The sequence below is a fragment of the Cheilinus undulatus genome, linkage group 5 (genome assembly GCF_018320785.1).
Source record: "Cheilinus undulatus linkage group 5, ASM1832078v1, whole genome shotgun sequence".
NCBI lineage: Eukaryota > Metazoa > Chordata > Actinopteri > Labriformes > Labridae > Cheilinus > Cheilinus undulatus.
The window spans coordinates 55,098,201-55,113,446 of NC_054869.1; the positions used below are offsets into that span (position 1 = coordinate 55,098,201).

The 15,246-nt window shown below is 37.7% G+C and overlaps 1 protein-coding gene across 1 annotated transcript in view; it reads left to right on the top strand.

Moving 5' to 3' along the window:
* Positions 1 to 14,820, top strand: part of tmem175 (transmembrane protein 175) — a 15,413-nt gene extending 593 nt beyond the window's left edge. Inside the window, exons 2-10 of the mRNA XM_041787463.1 lie at positions 5,952 to 5,990; positions 6,071 to 6,168; positions 6,258 to 6,309; positions 10,265 to 10,300; positions 10,386 to 10,469; positions 10,555 to 10,719; positions 10,839 to 10,917; positions 10,999 to 11,134; positions 13,600 to 14,820. Coding sequence (XP_041643397.1) covers positions 5,952 to 5,990; positions 6,071 to 6,168; positions 6,258 to 6,309; positions 10,265 to 10,300; positions 10,386 to 10,469; positions 10,555 to 10,719; positions 10,839 to 10,917; positions 10,999 to 11,134; positions 13,600 to 14,179 — 1,269 coding nt within the window. The 3' untranslated portion in view covers positions 14,180 to 14,820. The remainder of the gene's footprint in view (positions 1 to 5,951; positions 5,991 to 6,070; positions 6,169 to 6,257; positions 6,310 to 10,264; positions 10,301 to 10,385; positions 10,470 to 10,554; positions 10,720 to 10,838; positions 10,918 to 10,998; positions 11,135 to 13,599) is intronic.
* The last annotated feature ends 426 nt before the right edge of the window (positions 14,821 to 15,246 follow it).

A 15,246-nucleotide genomic window follows, 5' to 3' on the forward strand; every position in this document is an offset into this window, starting at 1 on the left:
ACCTAACTTTTATTGCAATTTTAGCATAAATATCCCACAGAAATAATGCAGTTAAAGTCCAAAAATCTCCAGTATGCCAAAACACCACATTTTGACATTACCTCTTTCAACTTTCATGCCATAAGAGGGTTATCAGGACAAAATAAGAGATATTTTAGTAAAAAATATCCAGGCAAAATCCCCTCTTGTGCCATTTGGGCCCAATTTGGCCCAATTTGGCACTATCTCTGCCATTTGAAAAATCTCAGGTATCAAGGGTATTTGATAGGTATTTTTTTTTTTTTTTTTTTACTTATATGCCATTGTAGGTGGTCACTGCATCATTTTTTCCCCTCAAATCAACTAGACCTCCATATATATCAGCTGTAAATATCAGTCTACATCAGCTGTAAATATCAGTCTGTATCAGCTGTAAATATCAGTCTAAATCAGCTGTATGTCAGTCTACATCAGCTGTAAATATCAGTCTATATCAGCTGTAAATATCAGTCTACATCAGCTGTATGTCAGTCTACATCAGCAGTAAATATCAGTCTAAATCAGCTGTAAATATCAGTCTACATCAGCTGTATGTCAGTCTACATCAGCTGTAAATATCAGTCTATATCAGCTGTAAATATCAGTCTACATCAGCTGTATGTCAGTCTACATCAGCTGTAAATATCAGTCTAAATCAGCAGTAAATATCAGTCTACATCAGCTGTAAATATCAGTCTACATCAGCTGTAAATATCAGTCTACATCAGCTGTAAATATCAGTCTAAATCAGCTGTAAATATCAGTCTACATCAGCTGTAAATATCAGTCTAAATCAGCTGTAAATATCAGTCTACATAAGCTGTAAATATCAGTCTACATCAGCTGTAAATATCAGTCTAAATCAGCTGTAAATATCAGTCTACATCAGCTGTAAATATCAGTCTAAATCAGCTGTAAATATCAGTCTACATCAGCTGTAAATATCAGTCTACATCAGCTGTAAATATCAGTCTACATCAGCTGTAAATATCAGTCTACATCAGCTGTAAATATCAGTCTACATCAGCTGTAAATATCAGTCTACATCAGCTGTAAATATCAGTCTACATCAGCTGTAAATATCAGTCTACATCAGCTGTAAATATCAGTCTACATCAGCTGTAAATATCAGTCTACATCAGCTGTAAATATCAGTCTACATCAGCTGTAAATATCAGTCTATATCAGCTGTAAATATCAGTCTACATAAGCTGTAAATATCAGTCTACATCAGCTGTAAATATCAGTCTAAATCAGCTGTAAATATCAGTCTACATCAGCTGTAAATATCAGTCTACATCAGCTGTAAATATCAGTCTACATCAGCTGTAAATATCAGTCTACATCAGCTGTAAATATCAGTCTATATCAGCTGTAAATATCAGTCTATATCAGCTGTAAATATCAGTCTACATCAGCTGTAAATATCAGTCTACATCAGCTGTAAATATCAGCCTACATCAGCTGTAAATATCAGTCTACATCAGCTGTAAATATCAGTCTACATCAGCTGTAAATATCAGTCTACATCAGCTGTAAATATCAGTCTACATCAGCTGTAAATATCAGTCTACATCAGCTGTAAATATCAGTCTACATCAGCTGTAAATATCAGTCTACATCAGCTGTAAATATCAGTCTACATCAGCTGTAAATATCAGTCTACATCAGCTGTAAATATCAGTCTACATCAGCTGTAAATATCAGTCTATATCAGCTGTAAATATCAGTCTACATCAGCTGTAAATATCAGTCTATATCAGCTGTAAATATCAGTCTACATCAGCTGTAAATATCAGTCTATATCAGCTGTAAATATCAGTCTACATCAGCTGTAAATATCAGTCTACATCAGCTGTAAATATCAGTCTACATCAGCTGTAAATATCAGTCTACATCAGCTGTATGTCAGTCTACATCAGCAGTAAATATCAGTCTACATCAGCTGTAAATATCAGTCTGTATCAGCTGTAAATATCAGTCTAAATCAGCTGTATGTCAGTCTACATCAGCTGTAAATATCAGTCTATATCAGCTGTAAATATCAGTCTACATCAGCTGTATGTCAGTCTACATCAGCAGTAAATATCAGTCTAAATCAGCTGTAAATATCAGTCTACATCAGCTGTATGTCAGTCTACATCAGCTGTAAATATCAGTCTATATCAGCTGTAAATATCAGTCTACATCAGCTGTATGTCAGTCTACATCAGCAGTAAATATCAGTCTAAATCAGCTGTAAATATCAGTCTACATCAGCTGTAAATATCAGTCTACATCAGCTGTAAATATCAGTCTATATCAGCTGTAAATATCAGTCTACATCAGCTGTAAATATCAGTCTACATCAGCTGTAAATATCAGTCTACATCAGCTGTAAATATCAGTCTAAATCAGCTGTAAATATCAGTCTACATCAGCTGTAAATATCAGTCTAAATCAGCTGTAAATATCAGTCTACATCAGCTGTAAATATCAGTCTACATCAGCTGTAAATATCAGTCTAAATCAGCTGTAAATATCAGTCTACATCAGCTGTAAATATCAGTCTAAATCAGCTGTAAATATCAGTCTACATCAGCTGTAAATATCAGTCTACATCAGCTGTAAATATCAGTCTACATCAGCTGTAAATATCAGTCTATATCAGCTGTAAATATCAGTCTACATCAGCTGTAAATATCAGTCTACATCAGCTGTAAATATCAGTCTACATCAGCTGTAAATATCAGTCTACATCAGCTGTAAATATCAGTCTACATCAGCTGTAAATATCAGTCTACATCAGCTGTAAATATCAGTCTACATCAGCTGTAAATATCAGTCTACATCAGCTGTAAATATCAGTCTATATCAGCTGTAAATATCAGTCTACATCAGCTGTAAATATCAGTCTACATCAGCTGTAAATATCAGTCTAAATCAGCTGTAAATATCAGTCTACATCAGCTGTAAATATCAGTCTACATCAGCTGTAAATATCAGTCTACATCAGCTGTAAATATCAGTCTATATCAGCTGTAAATATCAGTCTATATCAGCTGTAAATATCAGCCTACATCAGCTGTAAATATCAGTCTACATCAGCTGTAAATATCAGTCTACATCAGCTGTAAATATCAGTCTACATCAGCTGTAAATATCAGTCTACATCAGCTGTAAATATCAGTCTACATCAGCTGTAAATATCAGTCTAAATCAGCTGTAAATATCAGTCTACATCAGCTGTAAATATCAGTCTACATCAGCTGTAAATATCAGTCTACATCAGCTGTAAATATCAGTCTATATCAGCTGTAAATATCAGTCTACATCAGCTGTAAATATCAGTCTACATCAGCTGTAAATATCAGTCTACATCAGCTGTAAATATCAGTCTACATCAGCTGTAAATATCAGTCTACATCAGCTGTAAATATCAGTCTACATCAGCTGTAAATATCAGTCTAAATCAGCTGTAAATATCAGTCTACATAAGCTGTAAATATCAGTCTACATCAGCTGTAAATATCAGTCTACATCAGCTGTAAATATCAGTCTACATCAGCTGTAAATATCAGTCTATATCAGCTGTAAATATCAGTCTACATCAGCTGTAAATATCAGTCTACATCAGCTGTAAATATCAGTCTATATCAGCTGTAAATATCAGTCTATATCAGCTGTAAATATCAGTCTACATCAGCTGTAAATATCAGTCTACATCAGCTGTAAATATCAGTCTACATCAGCTGTAAATATCAGTCTACATCAGCTGTAAATATCAGTCTACATCAGCTGTAAATATCAGCCTACATCAGCTGTAAATATCAGTCTACATCAGCTGTAAATATCAGTCTAAATCAGCTGTAAATATCAGTCTACATCAGCTGTAAATATCAGTCTACATCAGCTGTAAATATCAGTCTACATCAGCTGTAAATATCAGTCTACATCAGCTGTAAATATCAGTCTACATCAGCTGTAAATATCAGTCTACATCAGCTGTAAATATCAGTCTACATCAGCTGTAAATATCAGTCTATATCAGCTGTAAATATCAGTCTACATAAGCTGTAAATATCAGTCTACATCAGCTGTAAATATCAGTCTAAATCAGCTGTAAATATCAGTCTACATCAGCTGTAAATATCAGTCTACATCAGCTGTAAATATCAGTCTACATCAGCTGTAAATATCAGTCTATATCAGCTGTAAATATCAGTCTACATCAGCTGTAAATATCAGTCTACATAAGCTGTAAATATCAGTCTACATCAGCTGTAAATATCAGTCTACATCAGCTGTAAATATCAGTCTACATCAGCTGTAAATATCAGTCTACATCAGCTGTAAATATCAGTCTACATCAGCTGTAAATATCAGTCTAAATCAGCTGTAAATATCAGTCTACATAAGCTGTAAATATCAGTCTACATCAGCTGTAAATATCAGTCTAAATCAGCTGTAAATATCAGTCTACATCAGCTGTAAATATCAGTCTAAATCAGCTGTAAATATCAGTCTACATAAGCTGTAAATATCAGTCTACATCAGCTGTAAATATCAGTCTATATCAGCTGTAAATATCAGTCTATATCAGCTGTAAATATCAGTCTACATCAGCTGTAAATATCAGTCTACATCAGCTGTAAATATCAGTCTACATCAGCTGTAAATATCAGTCTACATCAGCTGTAAATATCAGTCTACATCAGCTGTAAATATCAGCCTACATCAGCTGTAAATATCAGTCTACATCAGCTGTAAATATCAGTCTACATCAGCTGTAAATATCAGTCTACATCAGCTGTAAATATCAGTCTACATCAGCTGTAAATATCAGTCTACATCAGCTGTAAATATCAGTCTACATCAGCTGTAAATATCAGTCTACATCAGCTGTAAATATCAGTCTACATCAGCTGTAAATATCAGTCTACATCAGCTGTAAATATCAGTCTATATCAGCTGTAAATATCAGTCTACATCAGCTGTAAATATCAGTCTACATCAGCTGTAAATATCAGTCTACATCAGCTGTAAATATCAGTCTACATCAGATGTAAATATCAGTCTACATCAGCTGTATGTCAGTCTATATCAGCTGTAAATATCAGTCTACATCAGCTGTAAATATCAGTCTACATCAGCTGTAAATATCAGTCTACATCAGCTGTAAATATCAGTCTACATCAGCTGTAAATATCAGTCTACATCAGCTGTAAATATCAGTCTAAATCAGCTGTAAATATCAGTCTACATCAGCTGTAAATATCAGTCTATATCAGCTGTAAATATCAGTCTACATCAGCTGTAAATATCAGTCTACATCAGCTGTAAATATCAGTCTACATCAGCTGTAAATATCAGTCTACATCAGCTGTAAATATCAGTCTACATCAGCTGTAAATATCAGTCTATATCAGCTGTAAATATCAGTCTACATCAGCTGTATGTCAGTCTAAATCAGCTGTAAATATCAGTCTACATCAGCTGTAAATATCAGTCTATATCAGCTGTAAATATCAGTCTACATCAGCTGTATGTCAGTCTATATCAGCTGTAAATATCAGTCTACATCAGCTGTATGTCAGTCTATATCAGCTGTAAATATCAGTCTACATCAGCTGTATGTCAGTCTATATCAGCTGTAAATATCAGTCTATATCAGCTGTAAATATCAGTCTATATCAGCTGTAAATATCAGTCTAAGATTTCGGTCTGAACTAGATCTATTTCTAATTTTCTCTATCTTCTAAGATTGATTTTTATATGTGAGCGAATCCAATATTCTGTATCTCTAGTGAAAATAAAATGGTTTCTTTGACTAAAACTCCTTTCTCTGCCATTTTTTCTGACCCATTTCCCCAATTTAAAATCCAAATTTTCCTGTTATGATGTTTTTTCTGTTGTCATGATATTTCTCCTGTTTTTTGCTCCTTTACCCATAGATCTTACCTGTTGCTCATACAAAGGTTGAAGACACAGAGGTAATAATTCACTATAAAGAGTATTTTAAATATATGTATAGTTTAGAACAGGGGACTTCTAATTGTGCGTTTTGTTTCAGGAGTTGAGGCAGAGCGTTCAGCTCCTCCTGACCACAAAGATCGCCGTTTATCTGATGACCTTCATGATTGTGACCGTAGCCTGGGCCGCTCATATCAGGTCTCTCATGTTCACTAATGATCAGTGTGATGTTAGCGGTAGAGCTGGGGTTAAATCAGCAGCTGCTGTCTCTGTGCTTACCTTCACAGGTTATTCCAGGTGATTGTTCGCATCGATGACTGCCTCGCTCTCCTCAACCTGGTGATGAACCAACCGCCTCCTCCTCCTGACCTCTGACCTCTGTCTTTTATTCATTTCCTTTTTTTCATTTCTGTTTCATGTTGAACATTCATTTCAGCTTCAGCCAGCCTGAAAGCTTAGGATCTAGTCCCTGGTCTAGTCAGTCTCAGATCTAGTCTCAGATCTAGTCAGACTCAGATCTAGTCTCAGATCTAGTCTCAGATCTAGTCAGACTCAGATCTAGTCTCAGGTCTAGTTAGGCTCAGGTCTAGTCAGACTCAGATCTAGTCTCAGGTCTAGTCAGTCTCAAGTCTAGTCTCAGGTGTTTCCATCAGGGGGTCCGGTTTGATTCAGTTAGGTTTGGTATGGTTTGGTACGCTAAACCCCCAAATAGTTTGTGTTTCCACAGACACTCATGCTCTCACTTGGGTGGGCGGGGCTGTGAAGGCATGCATGTAAAGTCACGGACAGCACGAGTCAGCTGTTCCAGCTGCAGAGTTATAGAAAGGATGAGTGACAAAAATTAGTCGGGAATAAGCAGTAAACAGCTTTATTTCAGCTGAAAGTGCTTTTAAAAAATAACTACATCTTAATGATGTTAACCGCTGTCAGTACAGATCTTCAGCTGATGAATACGTGTACAGAGACGGTTTGAGTTGTAACGCTACGTTAATATGTGGATATATCTAGTCTAGAACAGTTTATACGACAAAATATGAAAGTTTAGAGCTGTACTGTGAGAATTCGCCGCATTCAAAATAAAGTTAAAGTTCAGCTGGTGTTAAAATCAAACTAGATTAAGTCAGAAATCCGAGGTGCGCTTATCTCGTTTTAAAATAGTCTGCAGCCTGAAATTTTACAAACATGTTCAACAACCACAGAGCGATGTTTTCACAGGTCACCTAATGTAAGAAGCAGATTAATAACTAGTTACTGATGAGAATGAACTGTTCTAAGGCTTCATATTCACTAAACTTCTGCATTAATTTAGTTTCTCATCCATCGTGGATGGATCAGGCTGATGTGAGCCTTCAGCTTCAGCTTTGTGTTCTTGAAATCATCCAGATAAACGTCAGGAAACTTGATTTGGGGCCAGATACTAATATCCATAGACTAGGAAACAGTTTGGATCTCCGTTGAGTCCAAATATTTCCTATTTAGGCAGATATTGGTCCATTTTTCTCCCGTTTTTGCCCGCTTCTCACAGCAGACTTCCGTCTTTGAAGCCCGGAGGCGAGCAGCTGAGTCGCGCGCTGACGTGACGTCAGTGCAGCCCCTATGGTTGTGTGTGTAGCTCCACCTTTTTGGTACGGTTTGGTAAGACTGGCACCCCTACGGAAGGGTGCCGAAAAGTGGGACAGTACGGTTTGCTTTTTTGGGACCCTTTCTCTATGGAAACGACAAAAAAAGCGTGCCGTCCCGCACTGAACTGAACCGAACTGCTCAGTGGAAACGACCTGGTCTAGTCAGACTCAGATAAAGTCTCAGGTCTAGTCTCAGGTCTAGTCAGACTCAGATCTAGTCTCAGGTCTAGTCTCAGGTCTAGTCAGACTCAGGTCTAGTCTCAGGTCTAGTCAGACTCAGGTCTAGTCTCAGGTCTAGTCAGAGTCAGACACATTTTAATGTTTTTGTCTCAATATTTCCCTCTTTGGTGTCTCTGAAGGAAACAGCTCCCCCTGGTGGGTAAATCAACTAAAAAGAGTGTATCAGTGATTTAAAATATTATAATTCCATTGATCAATATTAAAATATTTTTAACAATTTATTGATTAATTATTATAATTAACTTTAATTTTGATCAAAAATTTAAAGTTCTGGTGGCTATAACCCTTTAAATGCCAGTTCAACCACCAGACGTCACTTTTTTTATTCAAATGAAAAAAAAAAAATCAGAAAATGTTACGATGTGATGTTTCTTAGAAAATAAATGTCAGGTGTGTGGGGGATTTGCTCCAAGCATAGTCCCGGATATGTCAGAGATTAAGAATAATACTGATTTCTATGTTGTACTAGTCTTTGTGATAGTGCAGCAAATTTAATTCTGTTGTTTCTCTTTGACTATGCCTGAAAAACTCATTACATATCCAGTGGCAGAAAAAAATATCACAAAATAAAAGTGGTAAAGTGTCCAGAGTGATGATGGAGGATTAAAACCACAACACTGAAATCACTCTTACTACTGAGGCATGGGGAGAAGAGGTCTCACAGAGGGTTAAAGAAAAGTTACTATCCAATAAAAACTGCAGTTTATTCAAAGTTTATTCAGTAAATGTCTGCTGGAGCCACCTTTCCCGTGCTTACCTACCAGTCTATATCTACATCATCTAGCAATCATCCATCTACCAAAATAAAACACTTCTAAATACTCAAATGTTCTAAATCATAACACAAGTGGTGTCTGGCTCAATTCATAAATATATTATTTAAACAAGAATAAATGAATGTGAAATTATCAAACTACAGTGGCAATAAAACATCTGTGAACCCTTTAAAATTCTCTAGTTTTCTGCATGAATCGGCCATCAAATGTGATCTGATCGGCATCACAGTCACAAGTAAAGACAAACACAATGTGTTTAACCTGAAACCATACAAATAATTATAAAATTCTTTATTAAACACAGACATTAAACATTCACAGTGCTGCTGGAGAAAGGATGTGAACCCATAGGCCAGGAGTGTCAAACTCAATCACAGCAGGGGCCAGATTCTGGATTCAGGACTAACCTGGGGGCCTAACAGGGTCACTTTTTTAACCAGTAACTGTCAACGTTGCTTTACTGGTAATAAAATATATATATATCTCTGATGATTAACGATTTTGACATATAAAAAGTTGAAAAGATAAGTTTAAAGACTCACAATCTGAGAAAAGTAAATTTATTCGCTCAAAAAGCTCCCAACATGAAATTGAAAAAATAATGTTTTTTTTTTTATTTTTTATGGAAAATATATTAGAAAGAAGTCAAAATCGTGAGTTTAAAAGGTCAAAATATGAAATAAGATTTGTAATCATGAAATTAAAAGTCAAATTTGATTCAAAATTTTAAATTGTGAGTCTAAAAGGTCAAACTATGGGATTATGAAGTCAAAGTTTGAGTTGAAAATGTGAGGTAAAACACAAAATTATTGGTTTAAAAAGGTCAAAATATCACTTAAAAATTAGAATTAGGAATCTTAGAGCTCAAAATATTATATAAGAAGTCAAAATTATGAGTTGAAATGTTCAAAGTATGAAATTAAAAGTCAAAATCCTAAATTTGAGTCCTAACTGTGAGATGCTAAATTGAAAATGTGAAATTAAAATAATAATAATAATATCTTGAATTTATATTGCGCCTTTCAAAACACAAATTAATTTCTTTTCAAACATTCCTGACTTCTTATCTAAATATTTTTTTCAATCAGATTTCATGATTTAACAAGGATATCTAAAATCATCAGGATAAGTTCACATTTTATACTGTAGTAAATCTGCAGATCTCAGACTGATGGGCCAGTTAGAACTGAAATATCAGATCATCCTGGGGCCGGATTATACTGCTCCACGGGCCGAATTTGGCCCCCGGGCCTTGAGTTTGACACCTGTGACTTAGGCTAATAAGAATGGTTGAAAATGTCTGCGTTTATTAAAGACTTAAAATATTCAAACTTTCTGTGTGATTTCAGGTTCAGTACGTTGTATTTGTCTTTACCTGTGACTGTGATGAAGATCAGATCACATTTGATGGCCGATTCATGCAGAAAACTATTGAATTAGACGTTTTCTTCCCACTGTTGATGGATGATGTTCAAAGCTCCAGTGTGAGTGAGAAATAAAGAAATTAAAGAGACAACAGGAAGCCTGCGTTTTAAATAAAGGCCTAATGTGTCCAGCTGATCCATCATAAACAATCATTAATATATGAAAATGCAGTGGTAATCAGTTTTCTGTAGCCTGTTCCTAACATCAGTTGTGTTTCTGTTTGTACTTCAGGCGTGTATGATGCTGATCACCTTCCTGCCGTACACGGTGAGTCTATGGAGTTTAAATCCAGTTTCTCATCACAGTCTATGAACTATTCAGTTTCCTGATATCTGCCTCCTCATGTCTGTAGTTCTCCCTGATGGCCAGCTTCCCTGAAAACGTTCTGGGGATTTTACTGTTCTCTGGCTGTGTGATGCTGATGGGCGCCATTCAGGTCAGACGCTTTTACCGCCATCCTCTTCTCTGTCATCTTAAACTGCAGGAAGGGTTAGATAATCCCACCTGTTCTGTCTCTCCAGTGTCTGATCGTGTTGTACGCCTTTAGCCGTCCCTTCCTGTTGAACCATCAGATCCAGATCTCAGAGAATCAAGCCTTTTATAAAGAACACATCCTTAAAGTCATCATGCGTGTTCCTCTCATGTGCCTCATTGCCAGCGTCTTCTCCTTCATCTTCTTCCAGCTGGTACGTTGATTCATCACGGAAGTGACCTCTGACCTTGTTTAGATCTATTATTTTAAGTTTGAGTGTTAGATTTCTCTGTATTTGTCCTGATTCTAACCCTGACCTTCTCTGTGTCTCAGTCTTACGTCCTGTTAGCCATCGTCATCTTCCTGCCCTACATCTCTCAGTCTCTGAAGTGGTGTCGAAACAAAGCCATGGGTGAGGATCAGAAAAATACTTTAACATGGATCTAGATTGATTTTGACCCTCTAAAACATGAACCAACCCCTGTCCCTACAGGCCAGGTGGAGGAGACTCCAGACTCCATGATGTTCTACACCTACCTGCCCAACGAACCGCTCAGCAAGGAGCGCGTGGAGGCGTTCAGTGATGGCGTCTATGCCATTGTAGCCACGCTGCTCATCCTGGACATCTGGTCAGTAGACTCTGACTTGTTTTTGTCTTTAACTCTGACTTGTTTTTGTGTTTAACTCTGACTTGTTTTTGTGTTTATTCACTCTGACTTGTTCTTGTCTTTAACTCTGACTTGTTCTTGTCTTTAACTCTGACTTGTTTTTGTGTTTAACTCTGACTTGTTTTTGTGTTTATTAACTCTGACTTGTTCTTGTCTTTAACTCTGACTTGTTCTTGTCTTTAACTCTGACTTGTTCTTGTCTTTAACTCTGACTTGTTTTTGTGTTTATTAACTCTGACTTGTTCTTGTCTTTAACTCTGACTTGTTTTTGTCTTTAACTCTGACTTGTTTTTGTGTTTAACTCTGACTTGTTTTTGTGTTTATTAACTCTGACTTGTTCTTGTCTTTAACTCTGACTTGTTCTTGTCTTTAACTCTGACTTGTTTTTGTGTTTATTAACTCTGACTTGTTCTTGTCTTTAACTCTGACTTGTTCTTGTCTTTAACTCTGACTTGTTTTTGTGTTTATTAACTCTGACTTGTTCTTGTCTTTAACTCTGACTTGTTCTTGTCTTTAACTCTGACTTGTTCTTGTCTTTAACTCTGACTTGTTTTTGTGTTTATTAACTCTGACTTGTTCTTGTCTTTAACTCTGACTTGTTCTTGTCTTTAACTCTGACTTGTTCTTGTCTTTAACTCTGACTTGTTCTTGTCTTTAACTCTGACTTGTTTTTGTCTTTAACTCTGACTTGTTTTTGTCTTTAACTCTGACTTGTTTTTGTCTTTAACTCTGACTTGTTCTTGTCTTTAACTCTGACTTGTTCTTGTCTTTAACTCTGACTTGTTCTTGTTTTTGTCTTTAACTCTGACTTGTTCTTGTTTTTAACTCTGACTTGTTCTTGTTTTTGTCTTTAACTCTGACTTGTTCTTGTCTTTAACTCTGACTTGTTCTTGTCTTTAACTCTGACTTGTTCTTGTGTTTATTAACTCTGACTTGTCCTTGTGTTTATTAACTCTGACTTGTTCTTGTCTTTAACTCTGACTTGTTCTTGTCTTTAACTCTGACTTGTTCTTGTCTTTAACTCTGACTTGTTCTTGTGTTTATTAACTCTGACTTGTTCTTGTGTTTATTAACTCTGACTTGTTCTTGTCTTTAACTCTGACTTGTTCTTGTCTTTAACTCTGACTTGTTCTTGTCTTTAACTCTGACTTGTTCTTGTCTTTAACTCTGACTTGTTCTTGTCTTTAACTCTGACTTGTTCTTGTGTTTATTAACTCTGACTTGTCCTTGTGTTTATTAACTCTGACTTGTTCTTGTCTTTAACTCTGACTTGTTCTTGTCTTTAACTCTGACTTGTTCTTGTCTTTAACTCTGACTTGTTTTTGTATTTATAAACTCTGACTTGTTCTTGTCTTTAACTCTGACTTGTTCTTGTCTTTAACTCTGACTTGTTCTTGTCTTTAACTCTGACTTGTTCTTGTCTTTAACTCCGACTTGTTCTTGTCTTTAACTCTGACTTGTTCTTGTCTTTAACTCCGACTTGTTCTTGTCTTTAACTCTGACTTGTTTTTGTCTTTAACTCTGACTTGTTCTTGTCTTTAACTCTGACTTGTTCTTGTCTTTAACTCTGACTTGTTCTTGTCTTTAACTCTGACTTGTTCTTGTCTTTAACTCTGACTTGTTCTTGTCTTTAACTCTGACTTGTTCTTGTCTTTAACTCTGACTTGTTCTTGTCTTTAACTCTGACTTGTTTTTGTCTTTAACTCTGACTTGTTCTTGTCTTTAACTCTGACTTGTTCTTGTCTTTAACTCTGACTTGTTCTTGTCTTTAACTCTGACTTGTTTTTGTGTTTATTAACTCTGACTTGTTCTTGTATTTATTAACTCTGACTTGTTCTTGTCTTTAACTCTGACTTGTTCTTGTCTTTAACTCTGACTTGTTTTTGTCTTTAACTCTGACTTGTTCTTGTCTTTAACTCTGACTTGTTCTTGTCTTTAACTCTGACTTGTTTTTGTCTTTAATTCTGACTTGTTCTTGTCTTTAACTCTGACTTGTTCTTGTCTTTAACTCTGACTTGTTTTTGTCTTTAATTCTGACTTGTTTTTGTCTTTAACTCTGACTTGTTCTTGTCTTTAACTCTGACTTGTTTTTGTCTTTAACTCTGACTTGTTTTTGTCTTTAACTCTGACTTGTTCTTGTCTTTAACTCTGACTTGTTTTTGTCTTTAACTCTGACTTATTTTTGTCTTTAACTCTGACTTGTTCTTGTGTTCTGACTTGTTCTTGTCTATTCCTCTGACTTGTTCTTGTCTTTAACTCGGACTTGTTCTTGTCTTTAACTCTGACTTGTTATTGTCTTTAACTCTGACTTGTTCTTGTCTTTAACTCTAGAAACAGTTTGGTGGCTCTCTCTTTAACTCTGACTTGTTTTGTCTTTAACTCTGACTTGTTTATGTCTTTAATTCTGACTTGTTGGTAACTCTGACTTGTTCTTGCTCCTTTGTCACCGTTGGCTTGCTCTGGTTTGTGCACCATTCGCTCTTCCTCCACGTTACTAAGGCCACACGCTTCATGGGCCTCCTGAACACCTTCTCGCTGGCATTTGTCGGAGGCTTGCCTTTAGCCTACCAGCTAACTCACGAGTTCCCAGATAACTCCCGTAATGAGCTAGAGGCCATCCAGATAAGCTGTGTCATCATTTTCTTTGCCGGGATCTTTCAGCTAGGGATCTGGGTGGTGGCTCTGTACAACGAACAGGAAACACTGCACCCTTATGTTCGCTATGGTGGGCGCGAGCACGTCTTCATGCTGGCTAAGCTAGCTCTGTACCCCTGTGTATCCTTAGGGACTTTCTTCCTCACCTGTATCCTGAGTAAATTCAGCGCTCCCATTTTCCACCTCATGGAGATCACTGTGCCTTTTGCTTTCCTCGTGCTGAGGCTGCTGGTACGGATTGGCTTAGCTCTGCTACGGCTGATTTTCTGTCCTGATAGACTAGACCAGAGATCCATCATCATTGAGGAGGAAGATGAGGCGAGAGTGCCGTTTAATGCTTTAGTGACTTAGCTATTTTAAGGAGAGGTTTGGTCTAAAGTCGAGCTAACAGAACGAGCAGGATATCTATGAAGGAGTTGCTGGGAGGGTTTAAAGAAGAAAGCACTGTTTTCATCCTTTAAACTGGTTCAAACCCGAGCCCTATCCTGTGAAAGAACCAGAGGGAACGAGGTCAGAAGAGACGTTTGAAGTGAAAGCTGTAGAAAAGAGAACCAGAGTTGTAGAGGACAGTAACAGCCAGAACTTGGCAAATAAACCATAATCCTTGCCAGAGCACGTCCATTTAACCCCCATCCCAACCAGAGCCCGTCCGTTTAACCCCCATCCCAACCAGAGCCCGTCCGTTTAACCCCCATCCCAACCAGAGCCCGTCCGTTTAACCCCCATCCTAACCAGAGCCCGTCCGTTTATCTCCCATTCTAACCAGAGCCCGTCCGTTTAACCCCCATCCCAACCAGAGCCCGTCCGTTTAACCCCCATCCCAACCAGAGCCCGTCCGTTTAACCCCCATCCCAACCAGAGCCCGTCCGTTTAACCCCCATCCTAACCAGAGCCCGTCCGTTTAACCCCCATCCCGAACAGAGCCCGTCCGTTTAACCCCCATCCTAACCAGAGCCCGTCCTTTTAACTCCCATACTAACCAGAGCCCGTCCGTTTAACCCCCATCCCAACCAGAGCCCGTCCGTTTAACCCCCATCCCAACCAGAGCCCGTCCGCTTAACCCCATCCCAACCAGAGCCCGTCCGTTTATCTCCCATTCTAACCAGAGCCCGTCCGTTTAACCCCCATCCCGAACAGAGCCTGTCCGTTTAACCCCATCCTAACCAGAGCCCGTCCGTTTAACTCCCATCCTAACCAGAGCCCGTCCGTTTAACCCCCATCCTAACCAGAGCCGGTCCGTTTAACCCCCATCCTAACCAGAGCCCGTCCGTTTAACCCCCATCCTAACCAGAGCCCGTCCGTTTAACCCCCATCCTAACCAGAGCCTGTCCGTTTAACCCCCATCCTAACCAGAGCCTGTCCGTTTAACCCCCATCCCGAACAGAGCCCGTCCGTTTAACCCCCATCCTAACCAGAGC